The 17,588-nt window shown below is 43.6% G+C and overlaps 1 protein-coding gene and 1 long non-coding RNA gene across 2 annotated transcripts in view; both read left to right on the forward strand.

Moving 5' to 3' along the window:
* The first annotated feature begins 520 nt into the window (after positions 1-520).
* On the forward strand, positions 521-4,608 carry cdkn1ba (cyclin-dependent kinase inhibitor 1Ba). The gene is made up of 3 exons (XM_037121345.1): positions 521-2,267; positions 2,725-2,912; positions 3,273-4,608. The coding sequence occupies exons 1-2, from the start codon at positions 1,844-1,846 to the stop codon at positions 2,898-2,900; spliced, it is 600 nt and encodes a 199-aa protein (XP_036977240.1). The 5' UTR covers positions 521-1,843; the 3' UTR covers positions 2,901-2,912; positions 3,273-4,608.
* A 4,692-nt stretch (positions 4,609-9,300) lies between these two features.
* Positions 9,301-17,588, forward strand: part of LOC119032751 — a 65,773-nt gene continuing 57,485 nt past the window's right edge. Inside the window, exon 1 of the long non-coding RNA XR_005079024.1 lies at positions 9,301-9,474. This is a non-coding gene — a long non-coding RNA (uncharacterized LOC119032751). The remainder of the gene's footprint in view (positions 9,475-17,588) is intronic.

Consider the following 17,588-nt stretch of genomic DNA (forward strand, 5'->3'; position numbering starts at 1 on the left):
TGAGTGCAGCGACCTCTCTGTGTTGTTTTATGACTGTTTAATCGTGGATAGTAATTAATGTTTAACCTGTCATCACGCTCAGGTACGTGAGCTGTGTTTTTCTCCTGGAGAATGAGCCCTAATGTATCCAGCTGTGACGCCAAAAACAAGGCACACGTTCAGTCTTGAAGCACAGGTGGTGCACGCGTGACCAAAACCGAATGTTCCCCCGTCTCGTTTCTCAGTCGCCCGTCTAATCAGCCCGATCGAAGTCAGTTTTCATCTCAGGGATCACTCGGTACAACCCTGCTCACAGTTTGCAGCAACATAAACACATTATGGATTAAGTGTGATCCGGGCGCTAACATCGATATAACAGATGGCCTCGCTGTGTTCATCACGAGATGTTTGACTCTTTTCAAGGGTTAATTGAAACAGCATGGCCTTAAAGGCAGGCCCAGTGGTTTTTACTGGCAAACGCTGCGGAGGAATGCAGAGCTGCGGAGTTGAAGTTGGGACATTGATAACTCCTGTGCACAAGGAGCGTTTACTATTGCTGATGCGTTCAATCACTGCAGGATTCCTGTGCAGCTCTGAATGTACAGAAAATAAATCAGATAACCTAAGCCTTGACATGACCGCCAATTAAATTCTTAAGATGCAAACTGAGAACACCACGGAGGGAAACGGTGCAGAATTTCAAGGCCTTTTTTTTTTTCTTTCTTCCTAAAGCTGCACCACTCTCTGCTTCCTTGCTGTTTAAATTCCAAGCACACACAAGCTATTACAACCAGTGAAGCACGCAAACCACCCCTGTGGCACCAGTGGCAAAGTCTGACAGCGATAGGCACCGTGCCAACCATGACGGAAGGCTTTCTGCTCTGGAGCTGATGTCATCGAATGCCGGGGGGCATATCTGTGGCTATTTTGTTGCTTTTTTTTTTCCCCCCCTGCATAAAATCTCATTTCACTGTCCCTTTGTCCTTGGAGAACCTTGAGGCTGTGACTGAATGGATTTGCAGTGATTGAATCAAGTGTGCTTAACCCATTTATGTGCCACCAAATCAGATCAGGCAGAGAAATCTGTCAGTATTCATACAATCACTCGCTGATTGATTCCTGTGATATTATTAGCAGGCAGGAGCGAGGTAGATAAATCTGTTTGCAGTGCAGCCTTTTTTTTTTCCTCTCCCTTATCACGTCTTATCTGGATTATCTTACAGGGGCACGAACATGGCGCAGACATGTCAGTTAATGAGATCAAATGATATTTTTGACCTTTGGGTGTCCGGTTAAGTGTCTGATCTGATGCCTGCTGTGATAAATCAGGTGCTAATGGATAGATAAAACGCGATCGCTCGCTCCTCTCCGACTGCAGCCTCCCTTCATTTTGTTCTTATGTGTTTAACTAATCAAAGAGCTCAATTAGGCCATATTCATGTGTGGAGTTAATCCAATCCAGCCCTGTGTTGTTGTTGCCCCTGTTCGACTTTAAGAGAGCTCTATGGGCGGTCCTTGCGCGCAGACCAATGAATCGCCTTCTCTGTTTAAATAGTCCTTGATGTCAACTTTTCTTCTTCACTCATAGCTCCCTCTAACGCCATGTTGGCTGTTATGACTTGACTTGTTGTTTTCATCTGCCTTACTACGGACTTGACAGGAGTGGCTTTCTTAAACCCCCCCGCCCCCCCTCCCTGCGCCTTTTTGGAGACGCTTTATTCTGTTTTTTTGCGCGTACGCGTTTTGGATGATACGCGCGGAGCATGCATGCATCACTCGCCTGCATTTGAAAGGAATACTGCTTTGGGAATAGAAGAGTTGGAAGAGGTCGTTGCTTGTGTGCTCTTTTTTATTTCCTTGTCATATGTGCAACAAAATGTCAGATGTTCGCCTTTCCAACGCGAGCCCGACGGTGGAGAGGGTGGATGCGCGGCAGCAGGACAACGTCAGACCTCCGGTTCGCAGAAGTCTTTTCGGCTCACCTGACCGAGAGGAGATACGGAGGTATTTGGACGCTGCGATCCAGTCAGACGTGCAGGATTTTCGGGAGACGTACAATTTCGACCCCGTCGAGGAGAGACCGCTCACTCCGCGCAACTACGAGTGGCAGGCGGACGACGACGCACCGGATTTTTATCGCAGACCGCCTCACGGGTGCCAGCGGCCCCGGCGAGACGCGGACTCTCCCGGGGAGGGCAGTCAGCGGGATGCGGAGGGGAGCAGCGAGGGGCGGTCGGGTCGCCAACCAGAGAGCGGCGGCGCCAGGAAAAGACGATCGGTGTCTCCAGGTGATTTAACCTTCGACTCGTTAAGGCTGTCACACACTTTGTGTTTGCGCCGTGCCGCAGTGCAGGGGCGCTCAGCAACAAGTTGTGCCCCGGGTTCAAACGCGGGCTACGATCGTAAGGTTCAACGCTGGAGAATTTTTTCATGTATTTTTTTTGTTTGTTTGTTTGTTTTTACAGATGTTACATTTAAACTCTTGTTACTGATTGTGACAACGTAATGCACACTTCTAAGGGCTAAAACTGGCGCTTATTACGTCGCAGTGTGCACATTTGTTTCCCCCCACCAGCAGCAGTCCTCGGTAGTGAAATTTCTCAGCAGCCAGCCGAGGATGTCAGGTGCCTTTTAAAGTGGACGTGCAGCTCCCCGCACACACCCTGACTAACTTTCTTTCTTTCTTTTCTCCCCCCCACCTCTTCCGTGCTTCTTTTTTTCTTTTTTCTTTTTTCTGTCCGCCAGGTCCCAGCTCGGGAGAGTGTCCGAGCAAAAGGTCGAATACCGACGAAGACGACGATGATGAAGACGAGTCGGACGGTGGAGCGAGTCAGGCGGCGGTAAGAGCCGCGGAGGAGGAGGAGGAGGAGGAGGGGGAGGAGAGAGCGAGCGGGCCGGGGAGCAGCGCGGAGGTCCGGTGAAAAAAGTAAAAGGTTAGAAATCTTTCTCGACTTTCTCGACTTTTATCGAGCCATGTGAGCGGATAATCACACGCACATTTTCAGCGAGCGACACACTAATATTCGGCTTTCGTTTTGGGCGCCAGGAGAGAAGTTGATGTGCGTGTTTCTCATCAGCATCAGTAACACGTCCGTAACAGCTGTAAACACACATTTCTGCACACGTCACCAGACTTGCATTGTTCTTAGTGTTCTTGTGTACCGACCACAGCCCCTTTCACGTTCTCACTGTTCACCCCCCCCGTGCGTGCCTGCGCGAGGGACATCAAGCACGAGCGACTGCTTTTTTCAATTGCACCATTCAACAGGCTGTTTCCTCTTTCTGTCCCACAGAGCGGGGGAAGACCTGTCGCTGGTGGAATACTGTAGCCCTTTCTCATCATCTGACAGATGGGAGAGAAAAGAAAAAAAAAAATCTCTATATATATATATAAAAAAAAAGCAGCCTTTTCCTACAAGAAGGGAGGAGGAGAGGCTGCACAAGCACTGAATATGTACACTATCAAGTTTTGGCACTCATTTCAGATTTAAAATTGCCTCAGAAGCAGCAGACAATGTAGCAGTGTGCAAATGGATTTTTGCTCATTTTCTTTTTTCTTTTTTTTTTTTTATCTACTACCTATGTTTCAGATGTAGCACATAATAAAAAAAAAAAAGCATATTATGCTTTTCATACTTTTTTTTGTTAAATGTATTTGTGTGAATTTGACTCGGGAAGTTGCAGTGCAATTTCCAACAGAGAAATATTATTTTGTTAAAGTGGTCATGTTATATCATGTTCAGGTAAATTGATCTAAGTTAAAAATGCAGATTTCAAACGTCAGGGTTATGTGGAAACAAAATGTCTTCTTTGTCTTTCTTCTTCTATGGCTTTATTTGTCCCAGTGCTTATATTATTGTCTTTTTTTTTGTTTTTTGAAGGCCCAGATGGCCACACTGTAAGTTGAGGGTCCATCTAACTGGGAACAGCCATGACAGATAAAGTTTACATGCAAATATTGTCTCCTTATTTCCCCATTTGTATTTCTTTCCTTTTTTTTATTTTTTAATTTTCCTGGGGTTTTTTGCCAAAGTTTGTACCTTTTTGTTCTGGGGCTGGGGGGAGGGGTGGGAGGGTGGCTAAACTGCTGAGCAATATCCAACCAAATTTTATAACAGTATTTGCTAATAATCCTAAGAATTAGCTTTTTACTTTTTAAATTAGGTGAGTTCATATATTATTTTTTTTGGTGGCTTTTAGGTCACACATCCCCGCCCCCCCTTTGTAATAAGTGGTGTAGTCCAGGCTAACATAGATAAAATATGTTGAAAATCGCTGGGCTACTTATGCAAATATGTGAATCAAAGATTTGTGGTGTGGAATTCATGTGGAACATGTAATTGCACTATTGTTAATTTCTTTCTTCTTTTTTTTTTTTTTTAAAAAGGCAGAAATACAAAGTTACACTGCCTCATTTGGTGTAAAACTTTGAAGTGTACCTGTGTGCCTTTTTACTTTTTTTTTTTGAAAAACACTGAAAAAATTATACTAACTTATTTATGTTGAGCTTTTTTTTTGTTGTGGGTGTATGTATAGCTTCCCAAAGCGACATTTTTGTAAATATATATTTTCATTATTGTTTTTAAGATAAATAAAATGTTGCAAAACTGAGCCTAATAATCGATTTTATATACTGTGTGTTTTGTAATTTTTCCCCTTCTTTTTAATCTGCAATTTGATTAAAGAGCAAATGCTGGTTTAATTAATGCATGTGCTCACTATTTTGATTGCACAGCACACAAACACTCCGCCCTTTGCAAACACTTTAAAGTTTAAAGTGATCCGCCCATGTAAACTGCCTGACTGATCATAGTGATTACAAAGTCTTACACGTAGACCGATATGTAATGAAAGATGTTTAATGTGTATTTCAGTCTGTGGAATGACACAGCAATGATAGGACCAGTGGCTATACCACAATTCATTACTAATTAATAACTTCGTGAAGAAATGAATGCCTATCACGCTCTGTAATGAGGTTGCAGTGACCTTCTAATATGTAGAGTTCAGCTGTGAGCTCATTTCTATAGGAACCTGACTGCCAAAGCATGTTCAATGGTTAAGCTCTTATTTCCTATGACGTTACTGCTGTGCCCGTACAATAAAATGATATAATCTGTGTGGTTTTTGGACTAGAATCCGGTACACAGTGTCCATCTTGAGTGCAGATACAGCACCAGAGTGCAGGCTGTGACTGTGCTGGATCGTCTCAGGCCAGCTCTGCCTCTCTCTGACTTGAAAACAACAAGGGAAGGTCCTGAGGAAAAAGAGGGGGGAAAAAAAGTTTCCAGTGACTGGCGCTCCCTGGCTCCAATCACGACGGAGGGAAGAAAAGCAGACCACTTAAGAGGCAGCCAGTCAGAGAGCGGTGGGAGGGAGCACGGGACAGCACAGGCTGTTCTTTTCATAAAACACACACCAACCAATTAGTTTCATTGGCTGCCTCTTTCCTGTTGATACCAGCATGTAGGAGTCAAATACAGAGTGAGTTAGAGAGAGAGGGCTATTTCTATAACATCTCACACTGGCTGTGGCTGTGTAGTAATTACTGGTGAGCTCATGGCCTTATTGGTATCTTTCAGAGAGGATTGTAACACATTTGAACACATTGGTGTTCTGCTTTCTGACAGTGTGCATGTGTTACTTTTTAACACAAGTCTAAAGGGCAGCATCGTGTTAAAATGTATCAACACTGACCCAGTGCTGTCTTGAAAAGTAATGCAGATGTCTTTTTTCACAAGGAAATCATCAGTTTTGGATCTTATCACTCCCACTTAGAGTAAGCTGTAAGTAGAGGCATTATTCTTTTTTAGGGAAACTTTGGTTGGAGGTGTATTAAAGCTGATAGGGCCACTAGCTGCACGGCTAACTGAGCTAACTAGCTAATGGCAGATGTTGGCTACAGCCATAGCCGTGCACAGTGACATTTGGAGTAAAGGTGCAACATGTAGAAAACCAGCCACCTCTAAAAGGTAGCTCCAAAAATGCACAAATATAGTGGTCGCCTGTCAACCTCACGGTGGCGACAAGGAAGTCTAGGAAGTCACTGCTCCCAGCCAAGAAACATTCAAGCACTCAACCCCCTGCGAAACATTAGGCAACCTTTTGTTTTTTTACACTTATTTCCACATATAATGTGTTATTTAGTGAGCCCTGGCTAGCTGTGTGTGCACGGCCATGAGACATATTTCCAATAAGGTCAGCATCTTCTTTGAAATATGTTGTAATCTGCCTCCCTTTCACAGCCGTGGGGACAGCATTTTAAATGATGTCATGTTCAACAGATCGAGTGCCAGATGCATCAGAAGCTACAGTGCATATCAACTGAGGTGGCCTACACGCACAGTAATTACATCGCACTTGATTTATCGTTGAACAATTCGGGGCAGAGTTAGCACACTGGGCCTACATTACAGCTGGAAAGCTTTGGAAAACTTGATCAAACGAGAGAATGTCTTATGTGCATTAAATTAATAATTTACTACGCTGACTTCTCCAGTTAAATTCACTCACACAATGTTTAACTCATGTTCGTTGTAAATGACACTAAGTTGTGATGTGAATTTCCTCTTCCCTTTCTTATGTTTCTAGCTAAAGAATGATAAAACAAAAAATAATGCATGGAAGTACTGAAGTATTCTGTTAGTTCTCCAATTCGACATTCACATACGTTAACTTCCTCTTGGTTGGACGATTAATGCCCTCCTCACGTGCATTACTCATTCCTCACACGTTTCCAAAATGCATTCGCATTTCAATCCTCCCTGCTTTGACAAACTTGTGTTCATTTCTTTTTCTCATGCTAAATGAATTGTCTGTGCGTCATGATTGTGTTTGTACACAACTGTATATATGTGAATACACTGGGTTTTGAGTCGTGCACTTTATCCTGTATGTGTGAAATTATCTTTCTGAATCCAGTAACAGGGCAAAACACAATGTGAGCATGGCTTCCAGCTTCTCATATTACAATCTGGCTCCTTGGGACTGATCGGGCCCAAATCTTCCTGGTAGTTAGAATTACACCGCCTTGCTTGGTGTCCAACTTCCTTGTCATTAGTCCAAATCAACCTGAATGGCAGAATCTGAGCTCATCAGATATTTTGGAGGCTGCCGGGGTGATTGAACAAGAATCACCATCTGAGAAATACCTGTATTAGTCCTTAAGTCATGATTTAAACACACATTAGGTCATTGCTAGGGGACTCTCATCAGATTCTGATGAATGTGCTGGTAAGTACAGACATGAGTGACGTCTCCCTCACTGGTTTTTGTAGCCCACCTGTTAGGGCAGGGCCTGGACTTTGCCTTCCCCACAGTTACTCTCTGCTCCAGCCTGAGCGGAGGCGCAATTAGCTACAACTCAGCTCACCTGTGTGGATGTGCAGGCTCTTAACAAAGTGACACCGTTTGCTTTGTTTGGTGCCGGCAGCTCACCGTGAGCCCGTTCTCCGAGATTTTTGCCATGATACATGAATGTCGGGCTAAACCGCTCACATCCTCGGTGTGGACGTGAGGGCTTCGCTAACAGAATAAGAATGCAGATCTTGATTTAGATCAGGCGAGACCTTTCAGACGGAGTTTTTCTTCGGAGAGAGAGAGGCAAACCTTTAACCTCAAGGTGGAGGCAGTAGCTCTTACAGTATGCCATGATGCCCATCTGACATCACCACTTAAAAGAATTTCTGCGAGCTGTGCCAGGCATGACCTCAAAAACCACAGCCAATGTAGGGTGTGGGTGTCTGTGTGTCTTTCTGTGTGCACCCATGTGTGTGTGTGTTACCCCAGACTGACCCTGTTCACCATTATTCTATAGCTCGGTGAGAAAAAAGACGCCCACGCACTCATCCAAACAAAGCCGCAGCTGACTTTTACCAGCGTCTTCGAGCACCGTGAGGAGTTTAATCAGTCCCTGCACACACCGGTTCACTGTGAGCTGTCCTGAGTTTGCTTCCAAGTCAGGAAAACACTTCCATACTCCCAGCCTTAAATTTGCAGGCCCCCTAATTGTTGCTGCAGATAACGAGAGGAGAAATGGGTCATAAAAGTCTGACATCTTGGAGCTGACGCTATGAATAGATATTCAGCAGAGGGCCTACAAAGTATGAGCTCATAACTTGGCAAACGCCGCTTTTGTTTTTGTTACGAATGTCTTGTTTTATTCTGGAAATACAACTTCCCCATCTGTTTCGTGTTGTTATTAATTTGTCTGATTTTTTTTTTTTGTACTTCATTTTAATTTTTTCTTTTCTTTTTTTTTTTTTTTACAAGGGCAGGGCTGCTTTATTTTTCCGCTTCTCCCTGCCTCATGGTCATGTGCTCTTGGCAGCGGCGAGAGTGAGAGAGATGAAGTGGAGATAGTTAGGAGGGAAGAAAGAAAAGAAGGAAGCGAGAAGGAAAGAGGCAGAGAAGGAGCGAGTCAAAGGGAGGAAAGAGAAGACAGGGTTTTTGGCTGCATGTTGCGTCAGCCTGGCCAAATCACGTCCAGTGCAGGATGTAAACAAACTAATCTGCCAATGTGAAGTTTTTACACATTTTGGTTCGCTCTGGACCGAGTGACTCATGCGAGCCTGGCTGTGTGGCCTCAGATGCTGGCTGGCCTGCTGCTACAGCGCTGGAGTGTTTAGTTTGCCTTGCAGCAGGGGTCACCAAGACAGTGCAGGCCTGCTATGTTCTCCACTGATGCACACACTAATGCCCTTTGATCAAAAAAAAAAAATGGATGGAAGTAAATGACTGCACTAATAAAACCACTGTGAGCTCTGTGCAGACTCACAGTGTTTAGCATTCAGTTTAAAGGTGCAGTATTCACACTCAAAACAAGGTGGTGCAGCATTTCACCAGAGTAACTGCTAACTGTTGCTAAGTATTGTGGGATGTGTTGGTGTTTGCGTAGCTAGCTTAGGAGCTTTGGATTGGTGTGAGCCGGGGCTAGCTGGTTAGCATGCTAACTTAAGTATATTTTCATCATCATTTTAGTTATTTTTGTTTTAGTTAATGTTTTCAACTGAGATTTTATCACACTGTACCTCTAACAGCACAATTAACTTAAAAAAAAAAAAAAAAATCCTGAAGTTTTTTACTTCTGGTAGATTTGTACATACATTTGTGATCAGAGCTGCCAAGTGTCACGCTTTGAGTGTGACAGTCACGCAATTTGACCCATTCTCACACCACACGCCACACTTGACATTTCTCATGCTTATATTTCCCCATTCAATACTCTGTATTTATGTTTTTCATGATAATAAACTTTGGTCCTCGCGGCTTGCCATAGTAGTAACTCTGACTGACTGACCGAGATAACCAATCCCAGACCAATCCATCAGTCCTTTGTGCCTAAATCTAACCAACCACGGAAGGCACGACACAATATCAACCAATCAGAAGCAACGCAAGGCGGATCTTGGCATCTCTAACTTTCTTTCACACACAACAGCGCTGCCATTTAAAACCCACTTGACGTTCTCCTGCTTGCTAAAGAGTGGACAGCAGGTAACTACCCAGTTTTGCTAACTGTTTCTCCTCAAGTTTCCTAATTAATATGTACTGTTTAAGGCTGCTATGTTCTGCTATCCTTGTCCTGTATTTGTTGCAGTTTTGCAGTTTTGCAACGTTAGTCTCAATGTGTGTGTGTGCATGTGTGTCAGAGTTACAGACTTGTAAATATCAATTTAGACCCTCTTAAAGCAGTGTTTCTCAATATTCTAAATTTAAAGGTCTATCCTTTACTCTGACAGTGTACAAATGGAACCAAATGGACCCATTGGGACCAAATGGACCCCTTCCATTTGTACACTGTCAGAGTTACAGACTTTGTAAGGGTCAATTTAGACCCTCCTAAAGGAACCCACAGAGTCCCTGGAATCCACTTTGAGAACCACTGTAAAACAGTATTCAATCAAACAGTAACATGTAGCTATCTTTTGAAAGATGCTAGGTAAGAGGAAGAGACACCAGAGAGATCTGCTGTCATTCTGGGCATTCTTGTTACAATTTCCATTTCTCTGAGATCCCAGTCCGTACTGCTAGCTGCACAGCTCATTGAGCTAGCTAGCTAACAGAAGCCACACTTAGGGATTACCGTGGCAACACGCTGCTCCCTTTTTGTCTTGATTTCAACAGATGGTCAATTGTTGCGCATTGCACCTTTAATACGATAACAAATATCAGCTTTGAGGAGCTACTTTGTCAGAGACACAAGAGATGAGTAAGTGGTGTGTTTGTTTACAGTGCAGCCAAACAACTCATGTCTCCTTTTTAATGAGGAAGGAAGTTCAAAACAATTACAACCCAAATCAGATTTCACGGTGGGCAGAGTGCAAATAGTTTACTTCATTGAGTTGACAGGAGACAATGAAAGGAGTTGGCGGTATTCATATTTGAAATCATTCCATTTCAACTGTTGTTTTGTGGATTGTGGAGAGATGCGACTCACTTCCTGTCACTGCTTCACAATAAAAGCCCCCCCGTGGCAGTAGCAGTAGCAAATGTTCAGCTCTGGCACAGTGCGGAGAGAGTGAGCAGCCAACAGTGAGGCTGATATCAATAGCTGTGTTTTTCATCAATTGTCAAGTGAATTTAAAGTGTTGCAAAAAAGGAAAAAAGAAATGCTAATTAGGCACATTTCTATTATCTGTTTAGAGACGAATAAACTAAGCTATGTATGCAAAGCGTAGTTTTGGCAGAAGTCTCGGCTTCGTTAGGCATGGCTTTAATAAACAAAGAAAGAAAGTAAAGCAAGAAGAGGCTGGGAACCAGAAACAAAACCAGTTGTTGCCAACCGCCAATAAATTTCAAATGAGGAGAAGAAGAAGGAGAAGGGGAAGAAGGGCAAGGGGCAGATTGGGGGGTGGAGAAGAAAAGAAAAGAAAAGAAAATATGTGGCCTTGGCCATCTATGAGTGAAAATGAAGAAGAAGAAGAAGAGAGCACAATAGAAAAAATGGTCTAATTTCATGTCAGATCAATCGCTAATGAAAGTAATCGTCAGTTGCAGCCCTACTTTGGGTTTTGCTGAAGAAATGCCATGAATGGATCAAAAAGTTGGGCTTGAAAATCTTATGGAATACGACTTTATTCAACTTTTAACTTAAGCAATTTTAGAGATAAATGGTAAATGTCAGGTATTATATTTTTACAGAATGAATCCACTGTATCCCTTGTTACGGAAACAAACTGTTCTATGACCTCAAGGCCGACTGAATGTTCTGTTGAATTTTAAGATCTACACACACACACACACACACACACACACTAATGCACCATCATAGCCCCTCTTCCATCCTTTTGTGGGTCACATGTCTTTGATTTCTTTCATCTGGCCCTGAGGGTTTTGATGACGTGTGTGTGTGTGTGTGAGGAGGGAACAACTTTGTTGAAATGAGGCAACAATCAACTGCTGAGGTGACTCGTGCTCCAGCTAATAACCCGGGGCCATGTCTTTTCCGCGTATATGCATCAAGGTTTCGAGCAGCTGGCAGATGGCACGCGAGCCTCGGCCAGACAGACAGCCAGACCCCAACAAAATATGTGTGTTTGAATGCGCGTGTGTGTGCGCGCTGAGGAAGAAATACCTTTTGTAATATCCATCCTGGAATGCACCAAGGGTCAATTTTCCCTCTAATCTCCTAGTTATATAATTGGTAAGAAATCGCTTCACTGAAACAAAGCAAACATCTCGGCCTTGATGATCTCTGAACACTTGACCTCTAAGCCGGGGTTTTAGGCGGTGAGTAATGTTTGACCCGAGGACAGACGTGTGGCTACAGGAAGTATCAGCACTCACAGGTCAGGGCGAGGGCAAAACAAACTCCTGTGATGTGTGTCATTGGTGCGGTGATTGGGCGAGTTTGGGTCACGACCCTCGGAGGGGGCAAAATGTTAAAGGCTGAAAAGGCTGCAGGGAGATTGTTTTCTTCTTAAAGAGGGCGAGGAAGGTTCACGGATCATGAGACCAGCCTGGTATGCTTTTTAGGTTACATATCAGCACATATGAACTGTAATGCTTCTCTGTTTTCACCGTGGTAATATTGTAGTTGTTTAAAACAGCAAACCCTTCGCAGACCATGCATGTGTTTTTTTTTGAGTGTGTTTCTGACCCATTAACTTTTGATCATTTCTGTTTTAATTTTTTTTTCCAAAGCACGCCACAGGTTTTTAATTTGATTTTCTACCTTTTCCATTAGTGTGAAAACCAAATGTAGTAACTTAAAACTCACTCGAGACAGGAAACCCACCACAATCTACATATATTTTACCCTATATAGCCAAGGCTTTCCAACTGTTGCTCAGTAATCCAGTTGGAAGAAGGCACTGGTTTGAATCCTCTCCATGTTGGCATGTTCAGTGGCTCTACTGGCATAGTGATGCTTTGAGCTGATGTCAGCATGCTAACATGAATCAGTTTAATGATCTCAGTTTAGCAAGTCAGCATGCTAACATTGGCTAATTAGCGCTAAAGCAAAAAAAGAGCAGCAGGTATTTGGTCATAAACCAAAGCACTGGTTTGATCTGAATTTGAATTTTCTAAACGTTTTGCTTATTCCCCAGCAGTGTCTCTGATGTATCCCGCTCGCTGATACTTCAGCATCTAATGTGGTGAATTTGACCATACCAGACTCGGTGATTGTTGGAACATTGGACAGAGGAACCGAGAAGGTTTTTATTTTCTTGCCGTTGGGTTTCCTGTTGGACGAAGTGTGTTTTAAAATGACAAAATTACTGTTTCTGCAAATGGAGTCTGGTTGCTTTGGCAAGTGACTGTTTCTGGTTTGACAAAAAGTCTCTCATTCCTAATATGATGGCCCATCTCTGTGGGGATCCTTTTCCTTTCCATAACGTTTTGACACTTAGGCTCAATCCCATTTCAGATTTTAAACCCTACCTTCTCGTCTTTAAGAGCCCTGTTGCCTTTCAGGACAGAGTTACAAGGGGTAGGGGTTAAAATTGCTCCCTATAAATCAGACAACCTTTATAGACACTTATACATCATCAGCTGTTGTATACAGCCCTTACATTAATGGATGGCACCTGACATACAGTGTCTTCAGCTGTGGTGATTTCCCTTGTGTTAGCGGGACAGTCCTTGTATTATCACTACCATTTGCCGTTTATCTGATAGAGATAGGAAAGCATGGACGCTCGCAATTATTTCAGAACTGTAAACAACCAACGAAGTTGTCAAATAAGAAAAAAACATTTCCTGGCCACTAGCAGTATTTTAGAGGTTAACATTAGTAACCAGTGCTCGTTCCCTGCCAGTCTGCGGTACGAGGAGCGGTACAAAGTGCAGCGGCTTCACTGCTGAACTTCAGTTAGAATTCAGGCATCAAATGGGGGAATGCAACTTTGAAATACGTCAAAATGCCGGACTGTCATGCACAAACAAGCAATGACAATGTAACCTCAGTTTGGAGTGCCACGTTGCCCTAACACTTCACCCTAGCCCTCTGTCCCGACAAGAATGGGGACACCCTACCCGTTGACGTGACCAAAAAGAAGAGGTAGGGCTTTAAGTGGGGTGTAAGGGCTGTGAAGAGCCTTAATACGTTATAACAATCTGAGCCTGTGAGTGGCAAAAACAAGCACTTTTTAAATGGACGGCCTCTGACGGTGTGAAATTGGTTCCTGTTTTGTGGCCAGCGGCTAAAGTTGTCTGGCACAACAACAGACCACTGTCAAAAAGAGTCGTCGCCGTAAGTCACGTTAACACAAGAACATCCCAAGTTAAAAAAGACACAAGTTGCCCTTTAAGGGTAAAGTTGTAACAGTTAATCCTGAGGAGTCCATGAATATCTGTACCAGGTATCGTGACAATCCATCCAGCAATTGTTGAGATATCATAGTGTGGAACAAAATGTTGTACTAGTTAAGAGAGTGACATTGCCATCCAGGAGCTGATCAGATTCTCTAGTCTATCTCGGAGTATAGTGAACACACCAGTGACAAAAGTACTCACATCCCTCCATCTTCACAACTATGTTACCTCTCAAGCTCAAGTCACAAACCTACTTTACTGTACTATGGTAATGCTGTGTGCTTTGAAAAATGTTCATCCGTAAAGAAAAGTTTACTGTCCCTTATTTGTACTTGAAACTACCGCACTTTAAATTTGAGCAGCTGGTCCAAGGTCATATTTAGTGACAATTTCATCCCTGAGTTAAGCCTCCCATGAAGAACTTCCTCTGACTGCATACAAATTCAGACTACACTGCCAGGCCGAGCAAACCAAAACCAAAACCACCAGCCTTGTGTGTGACCTTTGACCTTTCCGTTTTCCTGGCGCATGTTGCCGCTAATGGGAACGAAGCTGCAGACAGGACAGTTTTTATAACGAAGCTGTCCTGCCGCAGCAAGCATGTCGTGCAGTAAATGAGGAGCGATGTATAGCATGTGGCTGTCATCACAGCTCCTGCTGAGGTGGTAGAAGGCAGGATATTAGAGCGTCTGTGCTAAATGTCAAGGCTCGCGACAGAGAAAGTGTGAATGAGAAAAGGCAAAAAAAAAAAAAGCTGAGATGCTGTGGCTCAGCAGAGGCATGACTTAGAGGATGACACCACCTTGTACACTGGGTTATTTTCTTCCCCTCCATGTTCTTTTTTTTTTCTTCCTCTCCTTATTACACACAAGCTCATGCAGATTAGAACGCTTTAAATGTTTTCAGGGCTAATCTTCCTCTTTCGGATTTTTTTTTTTTCCCAGTCCCACATTCACACCGAGGTTTTTTGCAAGGCCAGCGAGGTGGAAGGGTAGGGGGCTGTTCTGAATTTAAACTTTTGACCTCTTCCAGGGTATTTTGACTGTGGCTTAAAAAAAAACCCAGCTGACCGACAAATCTAGTGAGGTGATAGTGCGAGAAGGCCACAAACTCTTTTTGCAACAGCTCGAACTGAGAAAATAAATAAGGCCTCCTCACTTCTATTTTCATCTTTCTTCTGCAGCTCCTTCATTCTATCATTCGAGGCATTTAAGGCACATCAAATACTGACAAATATTTATTTAGTCCATTCTGTACTAGGCTAACATGCTTAGGTTTAGCAGATCTCCATGTTCGCCCTCTTAGATTAATATGCTGATTAGCACAAAAGCGATGCTAATGGGAAATGGCATTAAATAGCCAACACGACGGATATCAAAGTTAAAAGACCTCACCGTTGACGTTTGGTTTCATACGGGACACAAGTTTCCTGAATGAAAGTCCTGTGCTTTCTTAATCTGTCCACCATCCCAGACCTCCACCCTATTTGGCGCTGTCTTTCTTTGGTCTACTTCCCCTCACTTCCTCCTCCACAGCCGTACGAACTACTGCAACCTCCACAGAGAGCCGCCAAAGATTTGAACGTTAAGTGTGTGTCGTAATGACGTGCTCGCGTTTTCCTGTGGAGGACGGGCTGTATGTTGCAGATATTTGATGGTGAACGCGCACAAAGTTGGGACAAATTCATCCCGAAGAGTAGGACTGTGTGCTTGATTCCCATCGTCACTGGGGCATTTTCATTGAAATCCTCAAGTCTGGACCTCTTGGTGGCTCCAGAGAAAACTCAGAAATTACTTTGCAAAACGTTGTACCTGTCCACCCGCTAGTAACTGTAGTGTGGATAAGTCAAATCTTTATCCTGACTCAGGGGATCATTAGAGTAAAGGGTAGACAGTCTTCCATTCTGTGGTATGATATGAACTCTGATGTTTGATGAATTCTGAGTTTGCTTTTTATAAAACCGAGTTATAGCTTTGCTGAAGTATTCTCTCACTAACAACTTCAAGTCGATTAAAGCAAGTGTTTGATCACATGCACAGGGGTAGATAAACCAGATTGTTAACTTTTGAGAGTGGGGTGCATTTGTCTTTCAAAACCCGACCCTGTCTCAAACAATATATTTATGATAAGCTACCAGGCCAATTTTTGCTCTCTGCCTCTCTCAAACAGTAAAATCGCACAAGAACACTCTCCAGCTTTTCGGTTGGAGGAGTAGCTCCACATACACAAATGCAACCCACACTCAGGCCTGCCCAGTGCAACCGCAACCACAGTTGGGAGTCCAGTTCAGCGAGAGGCGAGCGCATCCCGTTCACCTCCACTGCCCACATTTATCCTGACCGTCTCAGTTTACCCAGTTGAGATGATTTACAGATGTTAAAACCCCACATCTGCAGCTTCAGCTCCACGCCGCTGTTGATGTGTATCAGCATTTCTGCCTTGAGAGGAGATGAGCCTTATTCACTATGACTGGTTTGCTAAGTTGAAAATAGGTTCGGTACACTACTGTGTTGATGTATATCTAACCGCGGAGGAAGGTGAGAAGGTGCAGTTTTGTTTCTTTGACGTTATCTGATGCTTTGTTGTTAAGGATCATTCGATGAGTGAGTAAGTTTGTCTGGAGGATGCTTTTCGCTGTTGCAGCAGAGATGGACAGAAAGACGTGGAGTTGCTTTTTTGTGAAAGATGGTTTCCTGGTGGTGTGAGAGAAAAAACGTGGGGAAAGAGAAACGGCAGACATCTAAAGGCTGTTTTTTTTCTCTCTCTTTTTTTTTTGTGGTATCAGGGTCACCGATGGCCCACACACCCATGTACTTTCACAGTCCACGCACACACACACGTCCTTAAGCGACCACAACTTTCGCTTCTAAAGCAGCTCTTTAATCTGGTTTGTAGTTTGTAGAGACGACATTTCAAACCGCGCAACACATGCAAAGGGGACATCCGACGACTTCTGGCATCGATCAGATCAAACGAGGAAGAAACTTGCACCCACGCACTGCAATGGTGAACCTCTTGTTTGTGTGTGTGAGAGAGAGAGAGAGAGAGGGAGAGAGGAAACGGTGAGAAACAGAAAAACAACATGTCTGTCTCCTGCTAAACCACAAGCCCAAATGTCACATCCACTTCATCACCGTTAAGAGGAAAACCACTGAGCCAAGTTTTTTTTTTCTCACAAATAAACAAATATATTCATGTATTTAAAGATGCAGTATGTACAAACTGGCCACTTGTCATATTTATATTTAAAACAAAGAAAGAGCAGTATATCACTTAAGTAACTGCTGACTGTAGCAGCCTTTGGCTTGTTAGCTCAGTTAGCTCAGTTAGCAGTGCAGCGAGCGGTGCATACTGGGAGAGTGCTGGTTTTAACACCACTAACACCTGAGCTGTGGACCTCGATGGGGCTGTGGCAAGCTGGTTAGCATGCTAGCTTTGGTTGATAGCTCAGCAACACAACACGCAGACGCCATAACATCTGAGCTGTTACAGTTTTAGCTAATCTTTTAATGTGTTTAAACTAAAATCCGTACATATTGCAAGTTGGCGAAAGTGAACAGAGGAGAGTTTGGATTTAGCTGCTTCCTTGAAGAAAACAGATGTTTTCAGTAACAGTCGTATGATATTATTCCACAAGGCGAGGGATAAAAATCAGCACGGTCAGCAGTATCTCACCGATCTCCCCTCTGGACATCAACCATCTGTCCACACCATCCACAGTGAAATCAACAAGACACACCTGTGCGCGTCTGGGCCGGATCCAAAAGCATGGCCTCCCCCCCTTTTTCTTTTATGACTGATGATGATGCTTTTAGCCTGTGATGAGCTTTAATGTGGCTGTATCGGTCGAT

The sequence above is a fragment of the Acanthopagrus latus genome, chromosome 14 (assembly GCF_904848185.1).
Source record: "Acanthopagrus latus isolate v.2019 chromosome 14, fAcaLat1.1, whole genome shotgun sequence".
Classification (NCBI taxonomy): Eukaryota; Metazoa; Chordata; class Actinopteri; order Spariformes; family Sparidae; genus Acanthopagrus; species Acanthopagrus latus.